General features: G+C 50.4%; 1 protein-coding gene across 6 annotated transcripts; it reads left to right on the top strand.

Moving 5' to 3' along the window:
• The first annotated feature begins 8,326 nt into the window (after positions 1-8,326).
• On the top strand, positions 8,327-11,958 carry Ap5s1 (adaptor related protein complex 5 subunit sigma 1). 6 transcript variants are annotated; one of them, XM_060371407.1, is made up of 4 exons: positions 8,327-8,452; positions 8,534-8,658; positions 9,225-9,438; positions 10,880-11,958. In XM_060371407.1, the coding sequence occupies exons 3-4, from the start codon at positions 9,260-9,262 to the stop codon at positions 11,304-11,306; spliced, it is 606 nt and encodes a 201-aa protein (XP_060227390.1). In that variant the 5' UTR covers positions 8,327-8,452; positions 8,534-8,658; positions 9,225-9,259; the 3' UTR covers positions 11,307-11,958. The 6 variants fall into 6 exon arrangements, with proteins under 6 accessions (XP_060227390.1, XP_060227392.1, XP_021510804.1 ...); XM_021655129.2 differs by adding an exon at positions 8,936-9,043 and having other exon boundaries at positions 8,341-8,658; XM_060371408.1 differs by lacking the exon at positions 8,534-8,658 and adding an exon at positions 8,936-9,043 and having other exon boundaries at positions 8,365-8,490.
• Positions 11,959-12,460: the final 502 nt, after the last annotated feature.

Here is a 12,460-nt window from a genome sequence, read left to right as displayed (position 1 = left end):
GCTATGATGGGATGTGGCTTTGACAGTCTAGGCGCTGGGTCTTCTGGGTGGAGGGAGTGTCATGAGAGATTCCCCACTAAAGAGCATCTATCTGGGTAAGGAACACACCTCAGAAGGCACACGACTGCATTCCTACAAGAAGCACTATGCCACTCAGCCCAGGTGGTCTGGAGTCACAGGGGAGCAACTGGATGCTCAGAGATAGCATTCCCTTGCCCTGGGGACACAGCAGAGACCTCCCTACCCAGGACACATTCACACTTCACCTTGAACCAAGAACAGACAGGGTGGCATCTGGGGCAGGCTGCCTTGCTTCTGCTACCATCTGTCCACACTGTCCCTGGACAGGAGGGCACTTACAATGCAACCTGGTGATGTCCCTGTGTTGTGTGACAAAACTTTTCCTGGGGAGATAAAACACACTTGTCCTGTCTCTTACTGCAATGAAACACCATGACCAAAGAAACTTGAAGAGCATAGGGTTTATCTGGCAAACACTTTCCACAGGGCTGTTCATCAAAGGGAGCCGGGACAGGAACCTGGAGGCAGGAGCTAGTGTAGAGGCCAGGGATGGGTGCTGCAACTGGCTTATTCCTCCTGGCTTGCTCAGGAGTGCCACCACACACTGTGGGCTGGGCCTTCGCCATCAGTCACTAATTAAGAAAATGCCCTACAGCTGGATCTTAGACATTTTCTCAATTGTGGTTCCATCCTTTCAGATGACTCTAGCTTGTTTCAAGTTGACATAAAATTAGCCAGCACACCTGGTCTGCTCACCCCAGACAGCAAGCCCATGACAGACAAAACCAAAGTCCAACTTGGTGAACCAATGAATTTTATTGGGGTTGCTTATGGGAATATAGGTGAAGGGTTATTTAAACCTGCCTGGGGAAGCTGTGCCCCAGGATACACGCTGAGAAGGGGGCAGAGGCGCTTGCCTTTCCCTCTCCAGGGAAGCTGCTGTGTTCCTCCTAAAGTGAAAACATGGAGCAGGAAGCAAAGGCGTTTAAACTCCTAGGTTCGGCCAGTCCCGGGGGTCTTGGATGAGGGCAGTCTGGAATTCCAGCTTGTGGGGAGCCTGAGAGCAGCTATCCCTGTGCCGCCAACACTTCAGAGTAGGGCGGAAGCACAAGTACTGTCTAGTGGCAGGCAACAGGGAGCACCTTTATCTGCTTCATGGACTTCATAAACTCAATACTCTATGACTCTCTCAGTAACTTTTTTTGGGGGGGAGCAGTTCAAGATGGGTTTGTGTGTATGTGTGTGTGTGTGTGTGTGTGTGTGTAGCCTTGGCTGTCCTAGATTCACTTTTGTGGACCAGGCTGGCCTTGAACTCACAGAGATCTACCTGCCTCTGCCTCCCAGAGTGCTGGGATTACAGATACGGGTCATTGTGCCCAGCCAATAACTTTTTTTAAAGACAGTGTTGGGAACAAGCAAAAATTCTAAGTATGAGCCAGGTGTGGTGGCTGTAATCCCAGCACTTGGAGACAGAGGCAGGCAGATCTCTGTGAATTTGAGGCCACCCTGGTCTACAAAAGTGGATCCAGGACAGCCAAGGCTACACAGACAAACTCTGTCTTGGAAAAAAAAATTATATAAGTACTACCATTTCATTTTCAGACTTCATTTAATCATAGGGAGAAACTAAGGTCAAGGTCACAGACACTAGGGGAGCTGGGGACTTTCCAGTAGCTGAACAGCTTCTGTTGTAAGGAAACAGTTGTCTGATTCCAGACATTTTTAGGAACAACTTCTATGGAAACAATTGTCTGAATCCAGACTCCATCTCAATGACAACTTCTCCATTTGCTGGCAGGATCAAACTAAGTTCATGTTCCCAGGCCCAAGAATCTACTCCTGGTCCAGTGAGTGACCCTCTTCAGAAAGTAAGGTGAAATGCAATAGAGCATTGGACATCCCTCTGGTCTGCACCCCTGCATCCATATGTGCGCCCCTGAATAGTGCATGGGACTATGCATACACACACACCCCAGAAAACAAAACAGAAAACAACAGAAAGGTTTGGACAAATTATAATTGTTGCCTGAACTGGAATGGTATTCCTGTACAGCAAAGAGGGCAGGTAGCTGTCAGAGCTGAGCCACAGACTACATGGTGGTGGAGATAGCTGTTCAAGCAATACAGACCCAGCCGGGTTTCTGACTTTTCCATGCTGCGAGGTGAGGTCATGGTAACTGAAGTTGTTCTTGTCCCCACATGCCACAAGTTGTTCTTGTGGCACCTGAGACTCCTTGGATCAGTTTCTTAACTCTAGGTTGACCTCTTCTGCTGACAACAGCTCACCTGTATCTGGAAAGCATTTCTTAGAGTGCTTCATCCCTGGGATTCAATACATGGGCAACCCACTTTTTTACAGGCAATGAAGCTGTTGGTAAACTGCCGGCAAACCTAGAATCCCAGTCCTTGGCAGCCAGAGGCAGGAGGGTAGCTGCAAGTTGAAGGGACTCTGTTCTACAAAAGTGAGTTTCAAGCAGTCCATAGCTACATAGCAAGACAGACCATGTCTCAAAAAGGGGGGTGGGGAAGGGGAAAGAGAGCGAATCCAATCCCTTCCCCCAAAATCAACCAACCAAAAATTAAAACCTGTTAGTCCTGAAAGAGGTTTGGATAGGGAAGCCCACAGGCACATGAAATCTGGAAACAATCAGAAGGCAGCTGAGTAATGACGGAGAAGGGGCTGCTGTGGGGGTGAGGGAACCTGATATGGTGTGAGATTCTTCGCTACCTGCACGGAATAAGAAGCCTCCCTTCTCCACACAGGAGTTTGTGTGAATGCCAGGGAGCTCCGCCCTGAGCCCACACCAACGAGCACACCCAGGGGTGGGGTGTGGGGGTGGCTCCAGCTGCCAAGCTTAGAGGCAGCAGGTCTGGGGCACCGAGCGGGGAAGGGAGCTCACGTGGCCGAGCTTAGCTGGCCTCGTGGAGCCTCCTGGCTTGCAGCCCTATAGGAAGCAAGGCTGTTTGAAAGGACAAATCACACACATCATGGGCCTGTGCCATGACCACTTCCCTGAAGGGAAGGCTTGGGGGAGGCTCCTGAAGTAGGATTGGGAGTGCTGGGGAAGAAAAACACCCAATTCTGGGGGTGGTGGGAGTTGGGGGGAAGGTAGTTCCCATGGTTGGCTGGGTGGGCAGTGGTGGAATCTAAGGAGAGGGGGTCTATGCCAGCTCATGGGGGATGGGGGAAGAGAAGCCCAAGGAGGTAAAGAGACAAGCTGCAGTCTCCTGGCATGTACATCCAGTGACACATACAACACCAGGATAATTAATTCATCTCTATTTCCTCATGTATAAAATGGGGTTAAGAAAGTCCTTGAGGATGGAGAGAAAGCTCACTAAAGACATTTAACCAAAGGGGCCAACCTAAGGGTTTCCTCTCCTTTGTTCACCTGGACAAGCTCCTGGTTGATGGTATCAGGGAAAAGTCTAGCTTGCATCCACATATGGATGCAAGTGATGGCTATTCCACTCCAGTCTGGGCAGCACACAGAAGCAGGGTTTGGGGGAGAAAGAGTATGGAAAAAAGCAGCCTCTGTGGCCCAGGGGAGGCTTCCAGCACGAGGACACGCACTAGCAGGTGGCACAGGGTGATGGAGCCCAGGAATGCACAAACAGTGCCTGAGGATACCTCCATTTCTTAGGGCAACTATAATCAGCCCAAATTCAGCCCACAAAAAAAAAAAAAAAAAAAAATCCACCTATCCATCTCTTAGTGTCTGTGAGCCCTTATCAGGAAGCCAGTAAAGAAAAATCCCCTGCCTGAGGCTGGCAGATTTGACTGAATAGCCCTCCCTACATCCAGATGCCAGCATCGATAGCCTGAGGTCTCTCCAAAGCTTCTTTAAAGACCATCAGTGAGAGTGTCCAGCTGTCAGAAACAAACTGGGCCATCTCAGGAAGGGAGCGCCCACTGCGGGTGTGTAGGCTGAACCTGGAGATTGGTGTAGAGGTCTGGGCGAAGCAGCACGGCTTAGCAAGCCTGGCTGCCCACTAGCGAGTCTACATGCAGCCGGAGCAGCTGAAGAAGGGGCTCCACTTCCCCATCCAAGTCAGCAGTAGCTGCTTCAAGGACATCTCAGCAGCAGGCTCCAAGAGAGTGCAGACAGGAAGCCCAAGCTGCCCACTATTAGAGAGTGAGGCCAGAGGTGGCAATGGGAAAAAGGAGTCAGTGTGGGGGACTCACAGGACTACATCAGCCCTAAGGACCACTGAGGAGAGCAAGGCTGGGGTGGGGTGATGGAATCCTCTACAATCCAAGAAGGAAGAAAAAGCCTGGGGTGTGGCTCTCAGCCCCATCTAGGCTAATAAGCTGGGTCATGGATCCAGCCATCCGTCCCTTTCAAACTCCTCTGGTTTTGTGATAGTAACTTATTACATTCTGCTCCTTCTCACCTCCTCTGCCTGTTACACACACATGGAACTCCACACCGTAGCTTATTGTGTACCCGGCTCTGCCTCAAGTGCTGGGCTAATATAAAGCCTCACACAACCAATAGTCAACACAGTGATTGACCAGCACCCTCAGATGTTCCTGCTCCATCCTCAGGGAAGGCCCTCTAAGCCAGCGTGGCTGGCCTGTCCCATCCCATACCACCCCTAGTCTCTGGGCTTCCAGAGTTGATAAATCGGCCTTTGGACCACTGAGTCCCTCCCAGGTGCTAGGCTCCCCTCCGCCCACTTCCTAGGCTGCATCAGCTAGGAGCACTTTGGGATCCCTGAGCGGGAACCCATGAGGTAGCTTTTTATCACACATGCATTTGTGATTATCACGTGATCGCGGCGCTTCCAGGCCCCACAATGCTTTCCATCACTCTCTGCAGATAGGTCTTTGTGCCTCAGGGGACTCAGATGGCTGAGGGCTGCAAAATGTCAGAGAAGGACACCCTAGGTTGCACCACCTGAACAAAATTGCAGCTTAAAAACGTTTTTATTCCTATGAGTGTTTCTCCTTCATGAGTGTCTGTGCACCACATTGGTGTGAAATTACAGCTGTTTTGAACCCTAGCTTGGGTGGTGCCTTCAGTGCCCCGGTGCCAGGGAGGAATTTTTCATGGGACTCTGGACCTTGACACCAGACAAGAAAGTTAGTATAGTCTGAATTCAAGACTCGCTTCTCCCCACAATTTGCATTTGCTACAACTTAGTCTGAAGATATTACCTCCTCCGTGAAGCCTACACAGACTGATCCTGCAGGGTCAATGCTTGGATTCTACGAATTTGTGAATCTGTGGCTCCCCTTTCTTAACTCCCACCTGCTGTGGCTACTGCACTTGTCTACACAGAACCGGCTAGAAGGGCTGAGAGGTCTGTGCTCAGCTTAAGAATGGATAGTGTGCTTTCCTCTTGATCCTGACTCCCATTTTTAGACTGTCTTGTGTAGCTCAGGCTGACCTCAAATTCATTACGTGGCCAAGGCTGGCCTTGAACTCATGATCTTCTTGCCTTCACCTCCCAAGCGCTGCAGTTACAAGCATTCACACTTGTAGAATGTTCTCCTCCAAGTATAAGAGCCATCATTTTCTAAAGAACAGCTAGGACTCTGCAAGAGACTCACAAGACCAGGCTTGTTGACTGTTGGCACTCCCGTGGGGAGTGGAGGGAGCCCTGAGCGGGTGAAACTCTCAGTGAATGTGGATTTTGACAAGGGCCTGGCCTGTCAAGGACCTCAAGGCCAACTGACTCATGGGAAATTGGCAAAGCCGTTGCCCACGTGGGCCAGCTACAAGAAGGATGGCAAATATTCCCTGAGGAGTCAATGTTTATGAACGGTTGATGAGTGTGTACAAAGACTAGCAACTCTGTGTGTACACCGTGAGCCTGCTCACTTGCAGAGACCGCCTGGCCCAGGAGACTAGCCAGCCCCTCCTCCTATGCTCACCTACTGCACAGGCTGGCAGACAGCCTCCTTCCCCCTAGTCGGGCTCTGGTGGAATCTTACTCTGTTTTGTCATCCTGCTCTACACAGAAGCAGTAGTTTATCTGTGTCTCCCAGGGAAAGCATTCTTGTGACAGCACCGTATCAGGCTGTGTCTTCTCTTTCAGATCATGTTCTTCCTTCACCATCTTGTTCCCTCCAGGCTGGCTGCCAGGGAAAGCAGAGATCACGATTCAAATATTTTCCATTCAGCACTGTGATGTGTGACTTAGTCATCTGCCAAAGGGGAGACTATGCCCAGGTTTTTTTTTCATATTATAAATCTTAACTCAAGCCTTTTCTATGTGGGAAAGGATTTTCTAATGCAGGGAAAGGATTCTATTACATTCTTAGCTAATTATTTATTATTATTACATTTATTTGTTTTTGTTTTTTTTTTTTTTAGGCAGGGTTTCTCTGTGTAGCCTTGGCCATCCTGGAACTCTCTCTGTAGATAAGGCTGGCCTTGAACTGATAGAGATCAGCCTGCCTCTGCCTCCTAAACGCTGGAATTAAAGGTAAGGTGTGCACCACCAAGGCCCAGCTTTTTTTTTTTTTTTTTTTTTTTTTTGAGAAAGATCTCACTATGTATCTTTAACAGGCCTCAAACTCACAAAGATCTACCTGCCTCTGCCTCCCCAGTGATGGGATTGAAAATATGCACTACCTGTTTCTTAGTTTGTTTTAATACCAGAATTCAAGGCACTGGCAATCAGATCTCAAAAAATAAAAATAAAAATAAATAAAAAGAATATTTTAGTGGGCGTGCTAGATGGCAAAGCGTGTGGCTAAACACGAAGTAGACACCGTTGGGAATGGCTGCTTTTGACCAGGTCTGAGTCAGCATGCGTGAATGTTTCCGGGGGGCCCGGCCTACTCTCTGAAGCATAGGCTAGAAGAGGCCAGGGACCACAAGGAAAGGACGGTCCACAGCATACCCACCATAGTAAGCAAAACCACTGGGTGAGACCTCCAGCGCCGCCTGCCCCGGCACTCACCAGCCTTCTGTGTGGGTCCTCCGCTCTCAGGGCAAGGCTCAGAGCATTCCTCCTCACACAAGGTCAGTGTCCAGTGGTTTTGGACTTGATTGGATTGCCTGAGTAGTGAACAGAGGCCCGGATATCACGTTCCCAATGCCAAGCGGCCCCCAGAAGCCACAGACCTCTCTGCCAATTCTTTGCTACAATCTGCTGGCAGACATAAGGCCTGGCCCAGAGAGATAGGGCCTGTGGACCAGGAACTATTGCTAGGAATGAAGCCAACATCATTCCCTGGCTCTCTGATTGGCACCCCACAAATCCTCTGGATCGATCCTTTTGTCAGCATCTTTATGTTGCACCTGAGATCAAAACAGGCACAGCATGTGCACCACCCTCTCCTCCTGCAAACTGCTCCACTTCTTAGGGCCTAAAGGCTACAGGATGCAACCTCTCATAAGCGCCTTTCTTCAGAACCCCTGCCTGGACCACTCTGCTCTTTCTTTTTGCTTTTCTTTTCTTTTCCTTTCCTTTTTTTTTTTTTTTTTTTTGTCATCAGACAGTATTCAAGTAACTGCCATGGTGCAGGTTTTGAAGCACAGAACACTGGGGCATACTTAAGGAAGCCTCGCAGGAGGTAGAGAAATGTGTGTGCATCCTTGCCCCAAACACCTCTTGGGCCATGTTTCCAGACTGGATCTTCACCCCATTGCTGATGCCTGGCACCACCTGGTTCAAACTTTAGTTTCAGGTCTCTTCAGTTCTAAGTACTTTTGGTAGCCTCCCTGCAAGGAGTCAAGCAGCGGCTACAAAAGGGGGGAAAATAGCCTTAAACATTTGCTCCAGCTGTCACTCCAGGGTTTCACTAGGGCCCAACAAAGCTGATGGACATGCCAGGGATACACAGTACCACAAAGAAGGGACTCTATGTCAAATCCAGGACCAGCCTTAACGCACTGAAGGAACCGACAATTCAGAATCTTCACAACTGCCTACACATTGGTATCTCCTTCCAAAGTTATCACATCCAGGGGTAAAGTCATGAATGATCGTTTCAACAGTCAGGCCTCTGTTCCTGTAATTCGTCCTTAGTACTGCGCACAGCATAGCTTGGGGGTTAGCGGGGGCGGAGGCCTCCGTGGAAAGTTCCGTGAAGGTCGCCGGCGGCCTCAGCGCCCTCTGGCGGCCGCCGTTGCAATGGCCGGGCCGCCGCTAGTAAAGGACTCTCCACCACCTCCAAAGACGCTCGCGGGAACCCCGAACCTCCCAGTTCGCTCCTGAAGCCCAGGGGACCGCTGGTCAGAAGCCTGTGCATCCTCGGGAAGTGAAGCGCCACGCTTGGACCACAGGCCCAGGGCTGCGCCCGCACTACAACCCCCAGAGTCCAGTGCGCCGCGCTGCACGCGCGAGTCAGTGACGGAAGTGGGGCCGACAGGGGAGGGGGATATGGTGGCCATGGGTGATGACGCACTCGGCTGTTGGCGGAAGGGTGACCAGAGGTCAAGGCCTGCAAATCTGGGTTCCTTTCCTGAAGCGGGTTTGCAAACTTTCCTGTTGGGTAACTTTGAATTCTTGGTATGTTTAGCCTGAACCGTGCCTAACCACTGTATCCCCTCAGCCTTGCGACCCCGGAGCCGCCACTGTTTCACGTTTCCCAGAGCGGCCAGGCACTCCCCAGGTATCTCTGGCTGACTTGAATTCCTGATCCTCTTGGCCTCTACCTCCCCAGGGCTAGGATTTCAGGTACGTGCGCCCATGTCTTTATTTTTGAAATAATTTCAGTTAACTGGATCGATCCCTTTGAATAAGGTTTGGCCCACCCCCTCGGTACCTTCTCTCCCAACTGGTCATAGTCAGTTGCAGATACATTTAGAGCTATTTTCTTGTGTGTGTGTTTTAAACAAAGGCACCTTCGTGCATTCAAAACCAAGTGGCACTGATCAAGTTTCCCATCTCCCACCCCATACTTCAAGTTGTCTTAATGGTGCACAGTATGGAGACTGGGTTATTTTTGTTTCAGGAGCAGGCGTTGCATTCAGCTGTGGCCTCTGATCTCCTTCAGTTCTCAGTTTTTCCTGCACTCTCATGACCTTGATGCTTTTGGAGATTCCCCAACAGTTTTGAAGAAGTAGGTTTGGCGATGTGTGAGATATCTCCAGCCAAGGGCCTTGTTCTGTGATGCAGACAGTACTTTATCCAGAGGCTAGGCGGATCTAGACAGTGATCAGTGTGATCACAACGATCTCCGGTCACACTCCCTGGCCACACCTTGAGGGTGCCTTAGTAGGGCTTTCACTTTCACCTTGTAGGTTTCTGGCTTCTCTTGAGCCCCCACCCTGGAGCCATGGTCCACGCCTTCCTCATCCACACCTTGAGGGCCCCGAATTCAGAGGATGATGCGGGCCTTTGCCGAGTGCTTTACTCCTGTGTCTTTGGTGCTGAGAAGTCACCCCAGGATCCACGGCCTCATGGTGCAGCAAGGGACAGGCTCTTCCGCAAGGAGCAGATTTTGGCTGTGGCCAGGTAATCACACAGCCCAGCCCCAAGCTTCATCAAACACAGAGCTGACAACGAGGGACACTGGAGTAGGACAGTGAAGCAGGAAGACTAAAAAATCAGCCTCCCACCATTGTTTATAAGAATCACTATGAGAAAGAGTTAAAGAAAGAATGATGTTTTCGTGGTGGTTAGTAATGACTGCACTGCACATATGTTCTGGGAGTTTTATGTATATTATTTAATCTTCACAGTCTTCCGAGGTGACCATGGTTATCATCTTCACTTTACAGAAGAAAAAACTAAAATACGGAGTGTTTAAGGAACTTAGCCTGCCTAATGTTATGTGACTAAAAAGTGGCATAATTGAGAGTATAGGCAGGCAGGAGATCTTCCTAAGAGGGAAAATGCCGGAGATGCAGAGCAGCATTGGAAAACACTATATAAGACAGCTGGCTAGGGCGCTGGAGAGATGGCTTAGTGGTTAAGAGCCCTACCTGCTCCTCCAAAGGACCCGGGCACCCACATAGCACCCACACGACAGCTCACAACTGTCTGTAACTCTAGTTCCAAGGCATCTGACACCTTTACACTGATGCACATAAGATAAAATAAATTATTAAAAAAAGACAGGTAGCTGGATCCGGACCTTCCCATCTCAGACCCACATGAAGTGTGCAGCTCTCTGCCAGCTCCGGCCATCACCTTATTCTCAACTTTGTTCCCCTCTTGCAACACAGAAAACCAAACAACGGCCTTTTAGAGTTAATTGCTTCTTTTATTTTATTTTGAGACAGCCTACTTATCTACTTATCTAGCTCAGGCTGGCCTCCACCTCTCTGTGTGTTTCAGGCTGGCCATAACCTGATCCCCCTGCTTTAGCCTCCCAATACTAGGATTATAGACATTCATCATGATACCTGGCTAAACATGTGGCTTTAAAGCCAGTCTGCGACTGGCCCAGTCTAGAAGGTTATTCAGGAAGCAACAGAGGCAGCCTTAACAGTCGCACGGCAGGCACTGTGGCTTGGAGAAGGATGAGAGGTTGAGAGGTCAGATGGGCCCTGTTGGGCGACCTTGCTTTTCTCATTGCTTATTTGCCTTTTGAGGAGGGTTCTGTGGGGCAAGACCTTAACCCCTAGTCCTTTTCCCAGCCAGGGGTGCTGTGTTCATACTCCCTCTTCTCTTGACCATTTAGAATAAAGTAGTTCAGATAATGCAGGCTGGAGCCTGGATTTCCATGTCAAATCATATTTTCCTGGCTCCATGTCCCTGGGCAGATCACTTAAGCTTTCTAAGCCTAAGTTCATTACCCAAGATATGAGATATTAGCAGCTCCCAGCCATACTGGAAGTTGTGACGTTGACAGAAGTGCCTGTGTGTGTGTGTGTGTGTGTGTGTGTGTGTGTGGTGCCTGGGTGGTCCTACCGGGCCTCTCAGCTGTCACACTGACCTGACTTCTCTCTAGACAGGTGGAGTCGCTGTGCAGGCTGCAGCAGCAAGCGTCCGGCTGTCCCTCCGCAGGCCTGCAGCCTCAGCTCTCGGACGAGCCCGTGTCCCTGCATGAGGCCCCTCGTGGAGCCTTCCACCTGGTCGCTGGGGACCCTTTCCACGAACCACAGACAGTAGTATGGTTGGGGGTGCTCTCCTTGGGCTTTGCCCTGGTGCTGGATACCCATGAGAACCTGCTGCTGGCTGAGAGCACACTCCGGCTCTTGGCCCGCCTCCTTCTTGACCATCTCCGGCTGCTGACACCAGGTACCAACTTCTTGTTGCGGGCTGACCGCATTGAGGGAATCCTTACTCGCTTCCTGCCACACGGGCAGCTGCTTTTCCTCAATGATCAGTTTGTCCAGGATCTGGAGAAGGAATTCAGTGCTGCTTGGCCCCGCTGACCCCCTCAGCAGAATGAGGCTTCTTGAAAGGACAAAGAGGGAAGCTAAAGATTGCATACTGCAAGGGGAAGTTTGGCACCTGCCTCCTGCCTAGCCTGCTCCCCACTCTGTGTGGCCACAGTCAGGACAAATGGATTGGCCAAGCCGGCAGGAAAGTCCTGAGTAGAAAGCAGAGGAAGGCTGTCTATGCCTGTTCTCAGGACACTGGACTTGCAGAACATCCTGAACCTGAACAGTGTGACCTCTTAGACTCTGCCGTGACCACCATGCTAGTCCTTGACTCCCTTCCTTTCAGCCCTACCAGCTGCCTGTACTGGAGCCATGTACTGGCTGCCAAGATGTTCTCTGTCTATAACCCCAGCACAAAAGGAGTCCCTGAGACTCCCTTCAAGGCTGGGGAGCTGGGCCAGTGTGCTAGCAAGCCCTAGCCCCTGCCTTTGCAAATCATCAAGGATTTTGTCAGCAAGGACTGTTTTGCACCCAGCTCCACCACAGCTCAGAACACGGGGATTCTGCAGCCCCTTATATGCTGAAGCCTGTATCTGCCAGGCAAGCTGAGAGCACAACAGATTTTCTTGTCTGCTGGCTGGCAGATGTCAGGTATCTGGCCCCGGTGATGCCTTATTTTGAAGTAAAAACAGTGGCTGTCTGATTTTGTCCTCTCTTTCTGTGCGCCCTCTTGTGAGTGAGCATCTGGCGGGGTGACCTGTGGTCTCCTTGTCCCTGCTACTTGCTCAAGTCCTCTCCCAAAAGGCTTCCTTTTGAGGCCTCCAATTCTCCTCAGTTTCATTTCTTTCTGCTTCCTTTGGATGGTGGTCCTTGCTTTTTGCTGTGGTATGTGTCACAAGTGGTAGGCCACTGCGGATACTACCTGAGACAGAGACAGGCCCAGCAGTCTGGAGGGCGACTTTCAGAGGCAGGTCTCTCCTTCCACTGTGGGGCCTGAGGACGAAGCTCAGGCCAGCAAGCTTTCCTGGCAGGCACTTTTATGAGCTGAGCTGTCTCACCAGTACATGATGTATTTTTTTCCAAAGTAAAGTAAAGCCCTTTTTTAATTTCAGAAATATTTTCCCAACTTAGATCATTGAGTAGCTCTTGTGTCTCACTGTTCCACTGGGACAATCGAGTTGTGCTGTAGGTGGCTCTCCTAGCCT

The sequence above is a fragment of the Meriones unguiculatus genome, chromosome 18, assembly GCF_030254825.1.
Source record: "Meriones unguiculatus strain TT.TT164.6M chromosome 18, Bangor_MerUng_6.1, whole genome shotgun sequence".
In the NCBI taxonomy this organism is placed as follows: domain Eukaryota; kingdom Metazoa; phylum Chordata; class Mammalia; order Rodentia; family Muridae; genus Meriones; species Meriones unguiculatus.
This window is presented reverse-complemented; position numbering and strand designations above follow the sequence as displayed.